This window comes from Phacochoerus africanus, chromosome 11, assembly GCF_016906955.1.
Source record: "Phacochoerus africanus isolate WHEZ1 chromosome 11, ROS_Pafr_v1, whole genome shotgun sequence".
NCBI classification, from domain to species: Eukaryota; Metazoa; Chordata; class Mammalia; order Artiodactyla; family Suidae; genus Phacochoerus; species Phacochoerus africanus.
In genome coordinates this window covers 26,659,100-26,674,253 of record NC_062554.1, presented here as the reverse complement: position 1 = coordinate 26,674,253, position 15,154 = coordinate 26,659,100, and the positions used below count along the sequence as shown (strand labels likewise).

Here is a 15,154-nt window from a genome sequence, read left to right as displayed (position 1 = left end):
GGGTGGCAGAATGCTGGACAAGAGCAGACGACGTGTGTCTGGGAGGGTGGGCTGCGTGCTGGGTGGCTCTGCCTCTTCCTCTCCAGACTCACCTGGCCACTGGCCTCTTGACCCCAGGAAACCCATTTGTGGCTAAGACCATGTCTGCAGAACTCTCCTCAGCGCACTGCCTGTGCAGCAGCAATCCAACAAAAGCCCCTTAGGCTCGCGAGCACTGCCTCCAAAGCATTTCTCTCTGGTCTCATTTAGCCCTTGCTGTGACCCCATGGGGTACAGCAGGGCGGACACCTGCAGACACCAACTTGCTTTTCTAGACACAGAAGCAGAGATGGAGCTGTCTTATCCCTGGTCTGGGGCAGAGCCAAGTTCAGAGGCCTGAGGTTGTGGGGTTTTTCCCATCCGAACATTTTATATTTCAGGGTCATCTCAACTTCAACATGAATGATCATAATTATGATGTGAATCAACCCACGGCTGGGGACGACTCTAGGTGGGGGATTTGCCTTTTCTTCTACCACCAACATGTGATTGCTTCTCCTTTCCCATTTCACAGGTGAGTAAACTGAGACTCGAGGTACTCCGTGGTATTTCCACTTCCACAAGGGTACCTGAACACCTGTGGCCAGATGAAGTGCTTCTCAAGGTTTGCGTGGCTGCGGGTCTTCAGAGCTTGGCCTGAGGAGGGGCGGGGTTCACTGGGGGTGGGTGGGGCTTGCCCGAGGAGGGGCGGGGCTCACCTGGGGTGGGCGGGGCTTGCCTAAGATGGGTGGGGCTTGTCTGGGGACGGGTGGGGCTCACCTATGCTTCCCTTCCAGGTCTTCTCCTCCTTCCTCTCCTCAGCTAACTGGCTGCTGGTGAGGGAGGTCTGGCGGGAGTGCGTCCCCGTGGCTGCAGCGATGGACGGGACAGAGCGGGCCGGTCGCAGGCTGGAGGAGTCCGTCTTCCCAGCGTCTTTACGGGATCGCTGCTGGAGGACCTTAATCATGGCATCCTTTTCTATGATTTTGGCATGAAGATTTTTAATACTGTGTAATGAAACAAAACAGTCATGGTCAAAATCCACCTGGATAGAATAATTTGAACACTTCTCTCAGGATGCCCAAGAATTTTAATTATAATTGAGGAACGGAGAGTTCAGAGCAGTATAAGTCCTCAAAGAGGTACAATCTCCAACTTGGGTTAAGATGGATTTTTTTTCTTGTGGCTCAAAAGGGTGCACCTTCTCTGGCCCCTCAGGAGACTCTAGGCAGTCCTGGAACCCCAAGGACATACAGTCTGAATGACAATGGCCACCCAGCAGGGACCTCCTGGACTGAAGCATCTAGGGCCCTGGTGGAGGGGGCGGAAGGAACATAGGAAAGCACACAAAGGCAAGCCTCACAGAGGATGGGCTGCCCACAAGAGCCACTTTCTCTATTTCGTTTTTTTTCTCTTCAGGGCTGCACCCACGGCATATGGAGGTTCCCGGGCTAGGGATCAAATCGGAGCTGTAGCTACCAGTCTACCCCACAGCCACAGCAACATGGAATCTGAGCCCTATCTGCTACCTACACCACTGCTCACGGCAACAATGGATCCTTAACCCACCGAGCGAGGCCAGGAATAGAACCTGCATCCTCATGGACACCAGCTAAGTTCTTAACCTGCTGTGTTACAACAGGAACCCCTCACTTTCCTTATTTTTCTAAGAAAGAAAAAAAAAAAAAAAAGATGGCCAGGTTTTCCGGGAGAAGATGATGTGTTCTCCCCGAAGGCCAAAGATGAGAGTCAAAAACCAGTGCGAGTTCTTTTTACAACCCAAAGAGTAACTTCCTGAGCCTCAGAGTGATTCAGCCACTCAGCCCTATTTGCACTTCTGCAAACCAAGCCCTCAGGTCCCAAGGCTCCAAGGGGAGGGCCGGGGGTGGGCAGCAGGCTAGTTCTACTGTGTCACACAACCTGCTGGCGTCTTGTTTAGTCTGTGCGAAGAGTGCATTAGCTACAGACATCCTTTTCTTTCTGGCTGGAATATACAAATCCTGGCAGAAAAGGACTCTGAGACACTGGAACATGACGTTTCCCTCTCCAGCTGGTAATGTCTAGAAGGCTGTAGAGACACACACCCAGAAAAAATACGGGCCTCTGAATTCGTATCATTAGCCTCTATCTGAAAACCTGCATCTGATAGGAAATTAGCCACCAGAGACCTCAGGCTCAGGCCCATTTTTAAGGGGACTCTTGCCCTCTTCTCTGTGGCAGGGTGTGGGGGAGGGGAACTGCTGGAGAACTTGAGCTTGAAGCGGAGGAGGCAGGAGAGGGCTGGGGTGTGCTTGCAAACATCAGGCTGGCGGCCCCACCAGGGTCTCTTTGAGGTGAGCGGCCGGACGAGAGCCCGGTTCCTTACGTGTACTCCATGTCCTGACATCTCCTGGTGGCCTGCACCACCTCCTCCTCCTCCTGCCAGATGTGCGCCTCCAGCGAGCTCTCGCCATAGCTGCCGTTCCTCGAGTGGTTGATGATCGTGGTGTCCCTGGCAACACAGGACGCACAGGGAGGATGAGGAGAGCCCTCCTGGGGCGGGGTCCGAGGGCGCCGGACTAAACATCTCTCTCCACAAATCCCTTCATCCTCACCCCTTTCCCCCCCCCGCTTAATTCTGGCCGATTCTCGCCCCCAGTTGATAGAATTAAGGAAAACAAAATAAAATCCCCAAACCCACATTCCCCACCCTTCTCACTAATGATACGAAATAGTAAGCTGGGTGGCGGCCTCTGCATACGGACCCTGCACACCTATAGGTTTCATCTACTGACCTAGAGATGCTGATATTATTATATTGGTTAGAATTTCTATGTTTGGTCTCGTTCATCCTTCCTTCTCCTTTCTCACTTTCTCAGAGTTAAAGGTTTATTTCTATTTCTCACCCATAGGGAAACTACTTAAGTATGGTGCAGGATAATGGGGACTCAGTGAATCCCTCTTTTCCTCCTGGACGGCGGGACTCTGGCTGAAGTGCCCTTCACGTTTGCTCTCAAGCTCACTTCTTTAATGAGCCCCTGCCTAGGATTCAGGTCTGTTCAGGGTGGCAGCCGTGCTGGGCAGCAGGTCAGAGAGATGAAGACACACACCCTGACCCTGGCAAGTCCAGTCAAGGGGGTGGAGTCGGGGGAGGGAAGGACAGAGGGAGGCGACACCACAGCAGTCGCCGGGGACAGAGACCTGACTGGTCAGAGGTTAACTGTTCTTCCTGCTGCTGGTTTTGTCAATGAATTCCTCCTAATTAATGACGGCTGGTGAAAATAAGATACGTGCGCCATCTAAGTGATATAGGCATATCTTCAGCTGAAAGGCACAATGATGTCTCTGATGAGAGAATCAAACTAGTAAGAAAATATGTCACATCTCTTTAACTTCATATCCCAATGTTATAATCGTATTTAAAATCTTATAGCTCTTTTCCAGAACATTCCCAAGGAGCAAAAAAGGAGTCCTCCTTTCATCTCTCAGTTATCCATGAAGGCGTGTGTCCTTCATGCCCAGGCCTGGGTGAAGCTCGTTACCCAGGGTGTCTCATTTAGTTCTCTCAGGAACTTGACCAGGAGGTCCTATTATTCTCTTTCTACAGATGAATAGATGGGTAGCTTTGCAAGAACACCCAGTTAGTGAAGGTGGAAATGGATTCAGATCCAGAAACTGCTGAATCCACAGTCCATACCCTTAACGATCACTCAAGACTCCCAAAGTTTCCTGTGTCTTTATGAAGAAGGCCTCAGCCAAGGCTCGTGAAGAGAAAATGAACCAACGAAGGCGGCACACGTGAGAATGAGGCCAAATACGAATGGTGACTGCAAACACATCAGAAAGCCTGATAACACGGCAAGCCAGCAGTTGCTTTAAACATACTGACACAATTATAAATTCATTTCATGGTGCACAAGACTCTTCACTATAGCAATCAGCAGCCAGAAACATTTTCAACCGATTTACTTTTAGAGAATTTATGTAGAGCTGGAGCCAAATTTAAAAATTCATGTTTATAACTGCCAAGGACAGCAGGTACAATTAGATGAAAACAATTTAGGAGGTAAATACACACAACTCTTGAAAAAATATTACATGGCTTTAAAATGTGTGAAAGATTCAGGAGATCCTGTTGTGGCACAGCAGAAACGCATCCAACTAGTATGCATGAGGATGTGGGTTTGATCCCTGGCCTCGCTCAGTGGGTTGGGGATCCGGCATTGCTGTGAGCTGTGGTGTATGCAGGTCGCAGATGCAACTTGGACCCCACATTGCTATGGCTGTGGCATAGGCTGGCAGCTGTAGCTCTGATTTGACCCCTAGACCGGGAACTTCTATATGCTTCAGGTGCAGCCCTAAAACAGCAAAAAAACAAAAAATAAAAGAAAAGTGTAAAAAGTTTCCCAACCTTCCCCACCCATACAAATTTGGGTGATTAGTGGTGCTGCGACATATACCAACATGACAGCATCAGCTGGTATACAAAAATCGCATTGCCTAGAAACATCAAGTATGCAGCAGTGGCTGAAAAGTCACAAAACTAATGGCTAGAAGTCATCACTTTCACCAACTTTTATGTGGCCATTTAGCATCTAGGCAATAAGAGCTCAGAATTTTGACCTTTCTCAAAAATTCTTTATTTTCCCTTTCTCCCTTTTTATCAACAGAAAAGCAATGCTGAAATTGAGGTTTTCACTGAAAAGAACCTTAATAAAGGAGCTAAAAACATGACCTCCTCTGAATTGATTTTCCCCCGCGTGGTCGCTTTCCAATTACGTCTGCAGGTCTCTAGGTGCAAGTGTGCTGTGCGCCCAGCGGAAGGGATGGGTGGGATCCTGTGCCCAAGAGGGTGGCCCTGGTCTCTCCAGGCTCCTGGAGGTGACAGCTGGACATGCAGCTAGCCATTCCTCTCGACTTGGGTAATGACCACGAGGGTCCACACACAGCTTAGAAAGCATGGCCCCTGCACCCCAACAGGCCTTCTCTGCCTCACTCAGGGAGGGATCGCAGAGCCCAAGGAAGCGGGGGCTGCCGGCTGACCGGCTCGCCCCTGGCGCTCTCTCCTCCTGCCTGGTACACGTCCTCCCACCCCAAATGGTACCCCTTGGCAAGTTTTTTGGAGGCTCCTTACAATTTGAGGATCTCCTTCAAATATACTAACTCAAAATTTTGGTAAATTCCAAACAACTCTGAATTCAATGCCTGATATAACTTACGTGCAAAAAGCAGGGCAATGAGAGCCCTGAAGAGGAGAAGGCGCAAGAGCGCCGTCAGTGCAGCAAGAGAGCACGCAGGCCGGGCCCCGTGCTCGAGGGAACCTATCCACTCCTTCAGCCAAGGAGCTTACTAGCATTATTTCGTGCATTATGGAGTGTTTTGAGCTAATTTTTAAGGAAAGAATAAGGCTGTGGACTGACAACCCAGGGAATAAAGGAACAGAGGTAATAACTGACAACAGCAGAAAATCATTTCAAACCAAGTGAAAGCAGGCTTTCGGTCAGACCAATTTCATTTGACAGGTGGCCCTGCCACTGACTGTCAGTGTGATCTGGAATGAACCACTGCATCTCTCCAAGCCTCATTTCCTCTCCTGCGAAATGAGGGGAATACAGTTCTCACTCACAGGGCTGTGATGAGAATTACAGATTCTTCTTGTCTGGCCCATGACATAAACCCACTGCTAAAAAGAGCATACCGTGCACTTCCCCAGCATCATTCTTTAAGACCATATAGTACTCCACCATGTGGATCTATTTCATTTATTTAATCTTTTATTTTTTTAATTGACATATAGTTGATTTGCAATGTTGTGTTCATTTCTGCTGTTCGGCAAAGTGATTCAGCTATATATACACATATATACATTTTTAATATAGTCTTTTCCACGATGATTTATCTCAGGATACTGAAAATAGCTCCCTGTGCTATGCTGTAGGATCTTGTTGTTTATCTAATCTAAATGTAATAGTTTCTATCTGCCAACCCCAAACTCCCAATCCATACCCCCCCCAACCCCTGGCAAGCACAGTCTGTCCTCTGAGCCTGTGAGTTTGTTTCTGGTGTGTGGATGTACTTTAAATTGTTGAATGCATCCTTCTTGTTGGATGCACTGATGTTTTCAACCACACTGGGATGAATGTCCTTGGCTATAAATCTTCAGGCACTTCTGTAATGATTTCCTTAAGATACACGTCAAGAACTAGAATTCTGGAACCAAAGCAGAGGCAGTATTGCCAAAATCATCCTCCAGAAATGCTAAACCATCTTGCTCTTCAATGAGCACTACAACCTTTTCAAAATTATTTTGAGCCGATCTCTCTCCCTGGGATGCATCCCTGAACCCCTCTGGATACCCTGGCTTTTTTTTTTTTCCCAGCTGTGCTTTCCTGAGCCGGACTCACCTCTCGGCAGCGGCGGTGGCTGCGGCATTCATGGCAAAGTGCCGGATGGCGCTCTCCTCCACATACTTCTGCTCCCACTTGGTCATGTCGGCCTCCAGGGCCAGGATCCGCTCCTCCTTCTCCCTCACGAGTTCCATGAGGGCCGGGGCATTGTATTCTGGCAGGCTGGCTGGCTGGCCATTTCCGTGTTTCTGGAGAAGTGGAAGACATAACACCTTGATGCTGAATCAGGGCTGTAATGTAGACCCTGGGTCTGCAGAGCTACCCAGGTGGAGCACGCATGGTTCACCTGGATCCCCAGCATGGTGACAAGTGTCATCACGCCCTCGCTCCCCCTGCAGCTCCGATCACCCAGGCGGGGTGGATCCTAAACACCAGCAACCTCTATCCTCAGTTCCTTTACCTCATTTAATTCTTCTGGGACTCTATAATCAGTATTATCCCAGGTTTAACGAGAAAGCTAGGCTGCTGAGAAAACGCTGGCAACCGTGTCTTGGCTCTTTGCTAATCAGTAGCAGGGTCAGGATTCAAACCCAGGTCCATCTGGCTATCCAGCTTTGCATGACAGGAAGTGGCTTGCCCAAGGAGTTGCACTTAATTTATACCAACAGCAAGAACAAGAATGCAGTCTTGGCCTCCTGGTCCAGGGCACTCTCTCCAGAGGTCAGGAAAGAGATTCAGCAGCTTGCTTCCCCTGAGGCTAGGAGACAGAGTGCGAAGGAACAGGAAGTGGGAGTGAGATGCCTTAAGGTGCCTGGCCGCTTCCCCCGGCCTCCTCCCTCCCATCCGGGAAACAGAAATTAACACCTGCCCCACGTGGGAGCCAAAGAGGACAATAAACATGAAAGCACCTAATGCACTTCAAAGGGCTAACCTAAGTAAATTCCTCGCAGAAAACCTCTAACACAAGCCAAGCTCATTTTCCAGCCCTTTCTCTTCATCCGTGTCCATAAGGGAGGAAGACAGCGGTCGCGTTATCTGGACACGGGCCGAGGACGCTCACACGCTTTTCGGACTTTCTCCTTTCTAATTCAGGGATACTACTTCCTCTGAGCAAATGACGTAGAGGATGAGGGGGTTTTGAGGTTTGATTTCAGGTCAGCGGTGGAGACAGGTCATCCCAGGGAGTCAGGGTTAGGAGTCCAGTCGGGCCTGAGCTACTCAAGGGAAGAATGATTCCATCCCACCTCTTCTGTGTCCGGGAAAACACATTCCCCTCCTGCTTCCCAGGGATCACATGCTTCAAAGGCAGAGCTGTTTGCAAGGTGAGGGGTACCTCTTGTTATGAACCACAGAAACTACCCAGAGACACATCTGAGAGAGAAGAGAACAAATGAACTTATGGGGTTTTTGCAAACCATAAGCTTCTATGTGATTCTTGAAAGCTACCAATACAAATTATTCTAGGGCCCAGCGGTAGCTTGCCAGTGACCAGCATTTAAGCCAGAAGAGGGTGGACAGCCCATATCTGTCCTCATCAGCCTGCACAGGAGGTCACTGACCCCATCTAGCCAGGCATCCGGCCTCAGGGCGGGAGGAGAAACAAACCCGTCCACTGAGATGAGAAACTCCTCTGGTTTTAGAAATTTTCCAAAAAAAAAAAAAGATCCTCTGGCCTCACTTGACTGCCCTCTATGCCTGTCGGTTTCTGTCCAAGTCCCTTATGTTGCCATCTGGGCTGGCAACCTAACTCAGGTCCTCAGAGCATCACTTTCAACACTCAAGGGTACAGAGACAGCACAGTCTAACGGGTTAGTGTGTTGTGTTGGCCAGAAACAGAGATTACGGTCAGGTAGGACAGCTTCTGCTGCCTGTTCAGCTCGCCCACAACTATGTACATGGGCTGGGGATTCTGCAGTGAAAAATGCAAGTAAAAATCTTGGCCTTCAAGTGTTCACATGGGAGGAATGCCCTGATTAACTGCATGACCCTGGGCTGGTCTCTGACCTGCTCTGGGCTTAATTTTCTCTGCAAGAATATTCCCTTCTTCCCTTTTCTACCTCCTAAGACCACTGGGGAAGTAAGATGTGAATATTACTTTCAGTTCTTTTCAAGAAAGAGAAGATTGTGAGTTCTTAAAAATGTTATTTTCCCTTCCTCTTGTATGTTATTTCTCTTTCACTTCCCCCCAGCTTCGAATGATGCTTAAGCAGTCACCTCCGACCTGGCAGGGAAATTACCTCTAATAATGGAACCTGTTCATTGAGAGCCGCTCTTTCCTGCTGGTCCCAGTGTCCTGACTTATTTTTCCCTCCCCTCGCCTCCCGCATCTCAATCAGCTATATTTGTTACCTTTTCTTCAGTGGGATTGGAAAAATTGGAGTAAGGTATGAATTCAGGTACCAAAGATGCCCCAAACCTTCAAATGACTCTGAAGGTAATGACAAGAATAGCAGTGACAGTTATTCTTTCTTCAGCAATTGCTAAGTGGCAGGTCCTGTGTAAATACTTGGTGCAGATTTTCTTTTGTGTAGTTACAAGTATAGAGTAAGTACAATTGATGTGCCCCATTTTAGAAACAAGGAAGTGAAGGCTTAGAGAGATTAATTTTCTAGCAGGAGAAGACAGGATTCCACCCTGGTCAGCCTAACCCCAGAGCTCATGCTTTCCATTAGCATGAGTTCATGTACTTTGCTGGACCCATCCTTCTGGAAGGTTCCAGGGTATCTTGCAGGAGTAACTGGGGCTCAGTGTTGCTATGAGGGGGCCAGGTGGCGAGGCTCAGCTGTGTCTTGACGCAGGTCTAAGCACAGAGCCCTTGTGAGGGGTGTTGACTGAAAAATGCTCCCAGCTGCTATCTCAACGGTCCCCTCAGAATGATTCTCTATGGGAGGAGGTGGGCAGTGTGGTCTTACCGCTTTGTTGAGGGGGGAGCTTTATTTATTTAGTGTGACTTCAGTGCGCCTTCTAAATTAGGGGTCAGCTAAATGCCTTGGTGACACAGTGGTGAAGGAACAGGGTGGGTCCCAGGTCCCCCACATCTGGTATCACATGCGTGAACTGCTCGGAGCAGGTGCTCTGCTCCAAGGAGGAAGTGGATCAAAGAGGCCGAGTTTCCTAGACGCTGATCATTCCTACTGGGGGCTGGCATAGCTGTGACTGCCCCACTTGTCCAGAAACTCCACGCAGGAGCTGGATCAACCTGTAGTACCTGCCATGTGGAACTACTAAAAACTCAGTGTCTTGGTGGATTTCTAACAACATTTTTGCCTTTTCTGGTTATAGAATAACATACATTCACTGGTAGAAGGAGAAAATGAAGTAATAAAGGAAAAAATAAGAAATAATACTCTTCTTTTTAATAAGCAAGGAAAAGCAGAGAAATCCCTAGAGAAACTGCCTTTCATAGCAGAGGAGACAGAGCAACACTCTCATTTAAAAAAAAAAAAAAAAAGCTGTAATGTTAATTTAATGAGATGCTGGGCAGCCAACTTCTGTTTAAAGATTGACCCCCCTCTCTTGAGTCACGTGTCAGCCATACACAGCTGAGGCTCTGCTATCAGCTCCTGCAGACAAGTCCAAAATGCAAGCCATGTCATTTCCCAGGAGAGCTGCAATTCTGAAACTTCTGTCCTCCACAGACAGCCTAAATCTGATAGCATCCTTTATACACAGCAGGAACACTGTGTCTGCTGGTCTGAGGAAAAAATTGGTGCGAGTGTGTAAGGATCCGACAGTGCATATGGGACTGGTCCTCTGTGGCAATAGAGATATTTTTCAAACAATGCCAACTTCACATTTCTTCCTAATACACAGCAAGGATAATGGAGCTGAGTCTGGTTTCTCCCCCCCCCCCCCTTTTTTAAGGAAAAGGTATCTCACAAGACTAAATGATGTGATAATGTACAGGAAGAAATTCTCATACATTTTGGATAAGAAAGTAAATTGGTACATCTACTCAGTAGAGTGATTTGGCAATATCTAGTAATGCTCAGCATATGCATTCATTATCCAGCAATCCCATTTTTAGGTATATCCTCCTGAGAAACTCACATTCTTTAGCAGGGAGACACGTTAAAAAGGCAGCTCATTAGAGTATTGTCTCCAACAGCAATAGCACAGGCAAAAATCCCAAGAGCAATCAGTGGGGGAGATATAGCTTAGAATACATATAGTAGCTGAAATGAATGAGAGTCTGGCTTCATAGCACTCAAAATAGAAGATCCGAGGATAAGGAATTTAACTATAGGGCGTGGGTGCCACATTAACTGGAAAAGAACATTCTTTTCTGCTCTAAGTACTGAGATGTGCCCATTCTGTCAACCAAAGACTCATAAATACCCACCAGGTACCAGGACAGTACCAGGTATCTGAGAGCCTGCCCTCCAGCTGGGAAGCTTAAGATCTGAATAAGTGAGCAACAGAGAACAGTGGAAGGGTGGCCCCGAAGTGCCAGGAAATGCGGCACAGGTTACAAGGATCAGAAGTCCAGAGACAGGAGTTCCCGTCGTGGCGCAGTGGTTAACGAATCCGACTAGGAACCATGAGGTTGCGGGTTCGGTCCCTGCCCTTGCTCAGTGGGTTAACGATCCGGTGTTGCCGTGAGCTGTGGTGTAGGTTGCAGACGCGGCTCGGATCCCGCGTTGCTGTGGCTCTGGCGTAGGCCGGTGGCTATAGCTCCGATTGGACCCCTGGCCTGGGAACCTCCATATGCCGTGGGAGCGGCCCAAAGAAATAGCAAAAAGACAAAAAAAAAAAAAAGAAGTCCAGAGACAGACTCGCTTTTCCCTGTGAGCTATCGACTAAGCCAACATGGTAGGGGGCTGGTTGGGCTCCTTAATCTTCAGGCAATCTCACCAGCATCTCCATCTCCAACCAAGTACACACGCCCAGAGGGAGCTGTGTGTGCTGCCATGATAAATGGCTGAGCTGGGCTGAACGAACACTCTCAAGTGTTTTCAAGTGTTTCAACCACAGCCACTATGCCCTGTCCGCTAGATAATTCCAGGGACTTGCATTTCCCTGGTTCCAAACTTAGAGTACACCCTTCACCAGCTGCATAGCAGGCTCTGCCCACCACGCTGGCTGATGACATGCAAGCCTGGGTCTCTGGAGCCAGGATCCCTTGACCATCCTGTAACGGAGCCTGGCTCAGCTGAAGGACTTCTTCTCCCCTTGCCGAGGCCCACATGGACCCTGGGCTGGAATGTTTCACCCCAAGCTTCTTGGTGGCTAAGTTACAGGAACAGCTGTGACCAGGAGAAACAGGGACAGGCAGAAGGAGGCGGGGCTTGTGGCCAGTTTTATTTTCTAGGGATGGTCCTGATTCCTTCCCTTCCTTTACCCTGAAAACTCACTGATGACTGTGTCCTACAGTTTCGCCCCCTTCTTAGGTCCCCCCATGGATTCCCACTGTCACTACACTCTAGTTGACACCAACAGTCTTCAGGCTGATCTCCCTGACATGTGTCCCTCCAGCCCTCCTCTGACACCACAAGAGGGCTCTTCCCCTAATCCTACAGGGAAAAAAAGGCCAGGCTCTCAACCTGACTAAACACTCTCCACACACTGGCCACTGCCTCCTTGGGCTTGCTCCCCCAGGTGGCTGCCCCCGGCTGTCCCTGTCCAGGACTCACCCGGCTCCTCTCACCTCCTTCCTCCTCACATACCCCACCTCCTCCCCTGATGCCCTTCCCCCAGAATGCCCGACAAACGCATCTTTCCAAGTCCAACTCAAACGGCCTCCTCCGTGAAGCCATCTACAGCACATGCCCCCATGCCCAGCCCCCAGGGGTCACCACTCTCTCCCTGTAGGGACGTCTGTCCCTCCAGTGGGTGACCTGTCCGGCTCCTCCACTGGCTGCTGTGCTGGATCAGGCAGGACAAAATTGTCAAGTGCCCCTGCGGCTCAGGGCACAGCGCAGAACCCAGCCTGCAGCAGGTGCTCTGCTCGGAGGGTCAGTGTTCGCTGAACGCAGGCGTCGGCCTCGCCCCGCCCCTCACCTGCTGGGTCCTCACCTGCTGGGTCCTCAGCGCGTCCAGCTCCCTCTCCAGCCAGGTGCGCAGTCGCCGCTCCATCTGCTCCCGCTTCTCACACGCAGACTGCAGCTGGGTCAGCGCCTGCTGCAGCTTCTCAACTTTCTCCACATATGCCTGCTTCTCTCGGAGCTGAGCAGAGGAGGGTACAAAGGAGCACGGATATTTGACAGTGATCTTCAAAGCTGGGGTGGAGGTGGGCACAAGGGGGCGGGGTCACAATCCCCAGAGATCCTATTTAAACAAGGGCATGAACCTTCCCTACTCCTATCCCTCCGCTGTGCTGGGGCACAAGGAATTCAGACGAAGGCCACCAGTTACACCTAAAACGGCTGGGATGCTAGGAATTGAAGATTCTAACAGGACACTTGCTTTCAAGCTCAATCCTTGGTTATTGCTTAGTAATTACAGCATCTGCAGGCACTGGAAATGAGATCAATTAAAGAATTGTTAAATGTTATGAGGAAATGCTTACTCTATAATGTTAAATGAAAGCTCTAGAATCAAAAATTACATACATTATCATAACTATGTCTATTTGTCTATTACCTACGTATGAAAAAAGACTGAAAGGAAATAAAAGCACTAACCATGTTTACCTGTAGAGAAGAATAAGAATCTCTCATCTTCTTTACTTCCGTATTTTTCAAATTTTCTATAACTATCCATTACTAGTAAAGAAATTACATCTGTTTGTATAAATGCATGTGTACCCATTTGTGTATGTGTGAATAAATTTCTTTTTTTTTTGTCTTTTTGCCTTTTCCAGGGCCGCTCCCATGGCATATGGAGGTTCCCAGGCCAGGGGTCTCATCGGAGCTATAGCCGCCAGCCTATGCCAGAGCCACAGCAATGCCAGATCCGAACTGCGTCTATGACCTATACCACAGCTCACGGCAACGCCGGATCCTTAACCCACTGAGCAGGGCCAGGGATCCTTAACCCACTGAGCAGGGCCAGGGACTAGGGTTCCTAGTCGGATTCGTTAACTGCTGCGCCACGACGGGAACTCCAATAAATTTCTTATTACAGATATTTGTGGAAGTAACTTTCCCCTAAAGATTTCAGAGCACTCTATGGAAAAGCCACTGACAGGCCTGGATGGACAGGAAGGGTGTAATGAATGCTCAAACCACAGGAAAGGAGAGGCAGATTAAGGTGAAAGTGATTTATGTAAATGTCACATCAGATATGGATTTAGCATCATGAGCAACAACTTCCTACTCTTACCTCAGACTCTGTTTTCTTCCAATTAGGAGTCTGGCCCCTGTTCATAAATTCCAGGCACATTTCTAACTTCCTGGGAGGTGGCTGGTGCCCACAGCCAGACGGAAGCATTTACTTGAACTGGTCCTGGGTGAGAAGATGCCACATGCCACTTCCTGTCACTCTGCACCTGGGTGTGCAGAGGCCTTGCAGGTGATTCAGATCCTGAGTTCAACCCATGGCAGGCTGGAACATGCTAGCAATTTAAGCCCTCGCTGAGAAGGGTGGCTCTTGACTTAGCCAGCAGCTCTGCCATGAGCTCTGCCTGTGTCCTGGCCAAAGCCACTGCCCTAAAAACGGAGGTGCTTCTGACCTTTTGCAGGGTAGGGGTGCAGAAGCAACTAAGAGCCTTTTCTACACCTGTTCCTGGGATCAGTTTTCTTCTGGGCCTTTCATTTCCTGGGCCTTTGATTGCCTGAGGCCCGACTAACTAACTACAGGTTCCTGTGCTAGAAAAGCCTCATCTGATAAAAAAATGTAATGAGTACCATTCATACCCCATCACCACAGTCCTAGACTCTGTACAGTTTTCTGAGTGTGCAGTCACTAGAATATAAGTGCCGTGAGATTTGTCTGTTTGGGGCAGAGCTCACAATATGTCCCCAAGGCCTGGAACAGTACCTGGCATGCAGTTGGCTCTCAATAAATATTTGTCAAATGAATGAGTTAGGATTATCCCTAACCAACTGCCAGCTTCTTTGAAGGCATAGCTCTCTCTCTTTCACCCTCGTATCTACTTAGGTCTAGTGAGGAGTATTGAAAGCCTTGATTTCATCAGAAATCACTGGATCCCTAATGCTTGAGTGGCCTCACCATGTTGTGGCCTTGGGGGTTGTTGCCTGGTGAAACCACCTTTTGGAAACCGGAGACAGGTTTGCTGAACACCACCCCCCCCGACCCCGTCAGACGACTTGGCCTTTTTGATCGAGAGCCCCCAAGACACAGCCCTTGGACTGTTCTTTTAATTGACTCTCTTCTCCACAGGCACCAGTGGTTCCCAGTTCTTCCATGTATTTCCAGCCCTGGACACCTTTTGGCCAGTGGGAGGCAGGCTGGGTTTCTGGCTGAGGGTGAGCTCTTCGCTGGTGGCATCCGCATCCGCCTCTCATACTCTGCCCGGCTCTGAGTGGATAAACTCGTGTGTGTTCACTGTTATTTGGGAGGTCACCTGCATCGCTCCTCTGGCTCAACGAGTCAGCTCTGGTTAAAGGTACTGGGTGAGGAAATGGAAACGGGGGCCGCGAGGGCTGAGCGCATCCCCACCCTGCCCCCCGCAGCCTCACCTCCTCTTCCAGCTTGATGACCCTGGCCTGGGCGTTGCTCAGAGCCTGGTCCAGGATCTCGATGTGTCTCCGGTGGTCCTCACTGGCCGTCCGCACTGCCGCTAGCTCCATCTCCAGCTTCTCCTTTTCCTTCAAGAATTCCTTGTCTAGAAGGGAGACGGGCACAAAACCACCTCTGTCAGAAAGCACGCACCCTCTGGGCTCACTGCCAGTCCACATCTGGCAAGG

The 15,154-nt window shown here is 49.4% G+C and overlaps 1 protein-coding gene across 5 annotated transcripts in view; it reads right to left on the bottom strand.

Moving 5' to 3' along the window:
- Positions 1-15,154, bottom strand: part of AMOTL1 (angiomotin like 1) — a 167,423-nt gene that overhangs the window by 8,724 nt on the left and 143,545 nt on the right. For all 5 annotated transcript variants that reach the window (XM_047751812.1, XM_047751811.1, XM_047751814.1 and 2 more), the window contains 5 exons: positions 14,927-15,072; positions 12,360-12,509; positions 6,402-6,592; positions 2,384-2,509; positions 799-1,025 (listed from right to left, as the gene is read on the bottom strand). In XM_047751812.1, the coding sequence (XP_047607768.1) occupies positions 799-1,025; positions 2,384-2,509; positions 6,402-6,592; positions 12,360-12,509; positions 14,927-15,072 (840 nt within the window). The remainder of the gene's footprint in view (positions 1-798; positions 1,026-2,383; positions 2,510-6,401; positions 6,593-12,359; positions 12,510-14,926; positions 15,073-15,154) is intronic.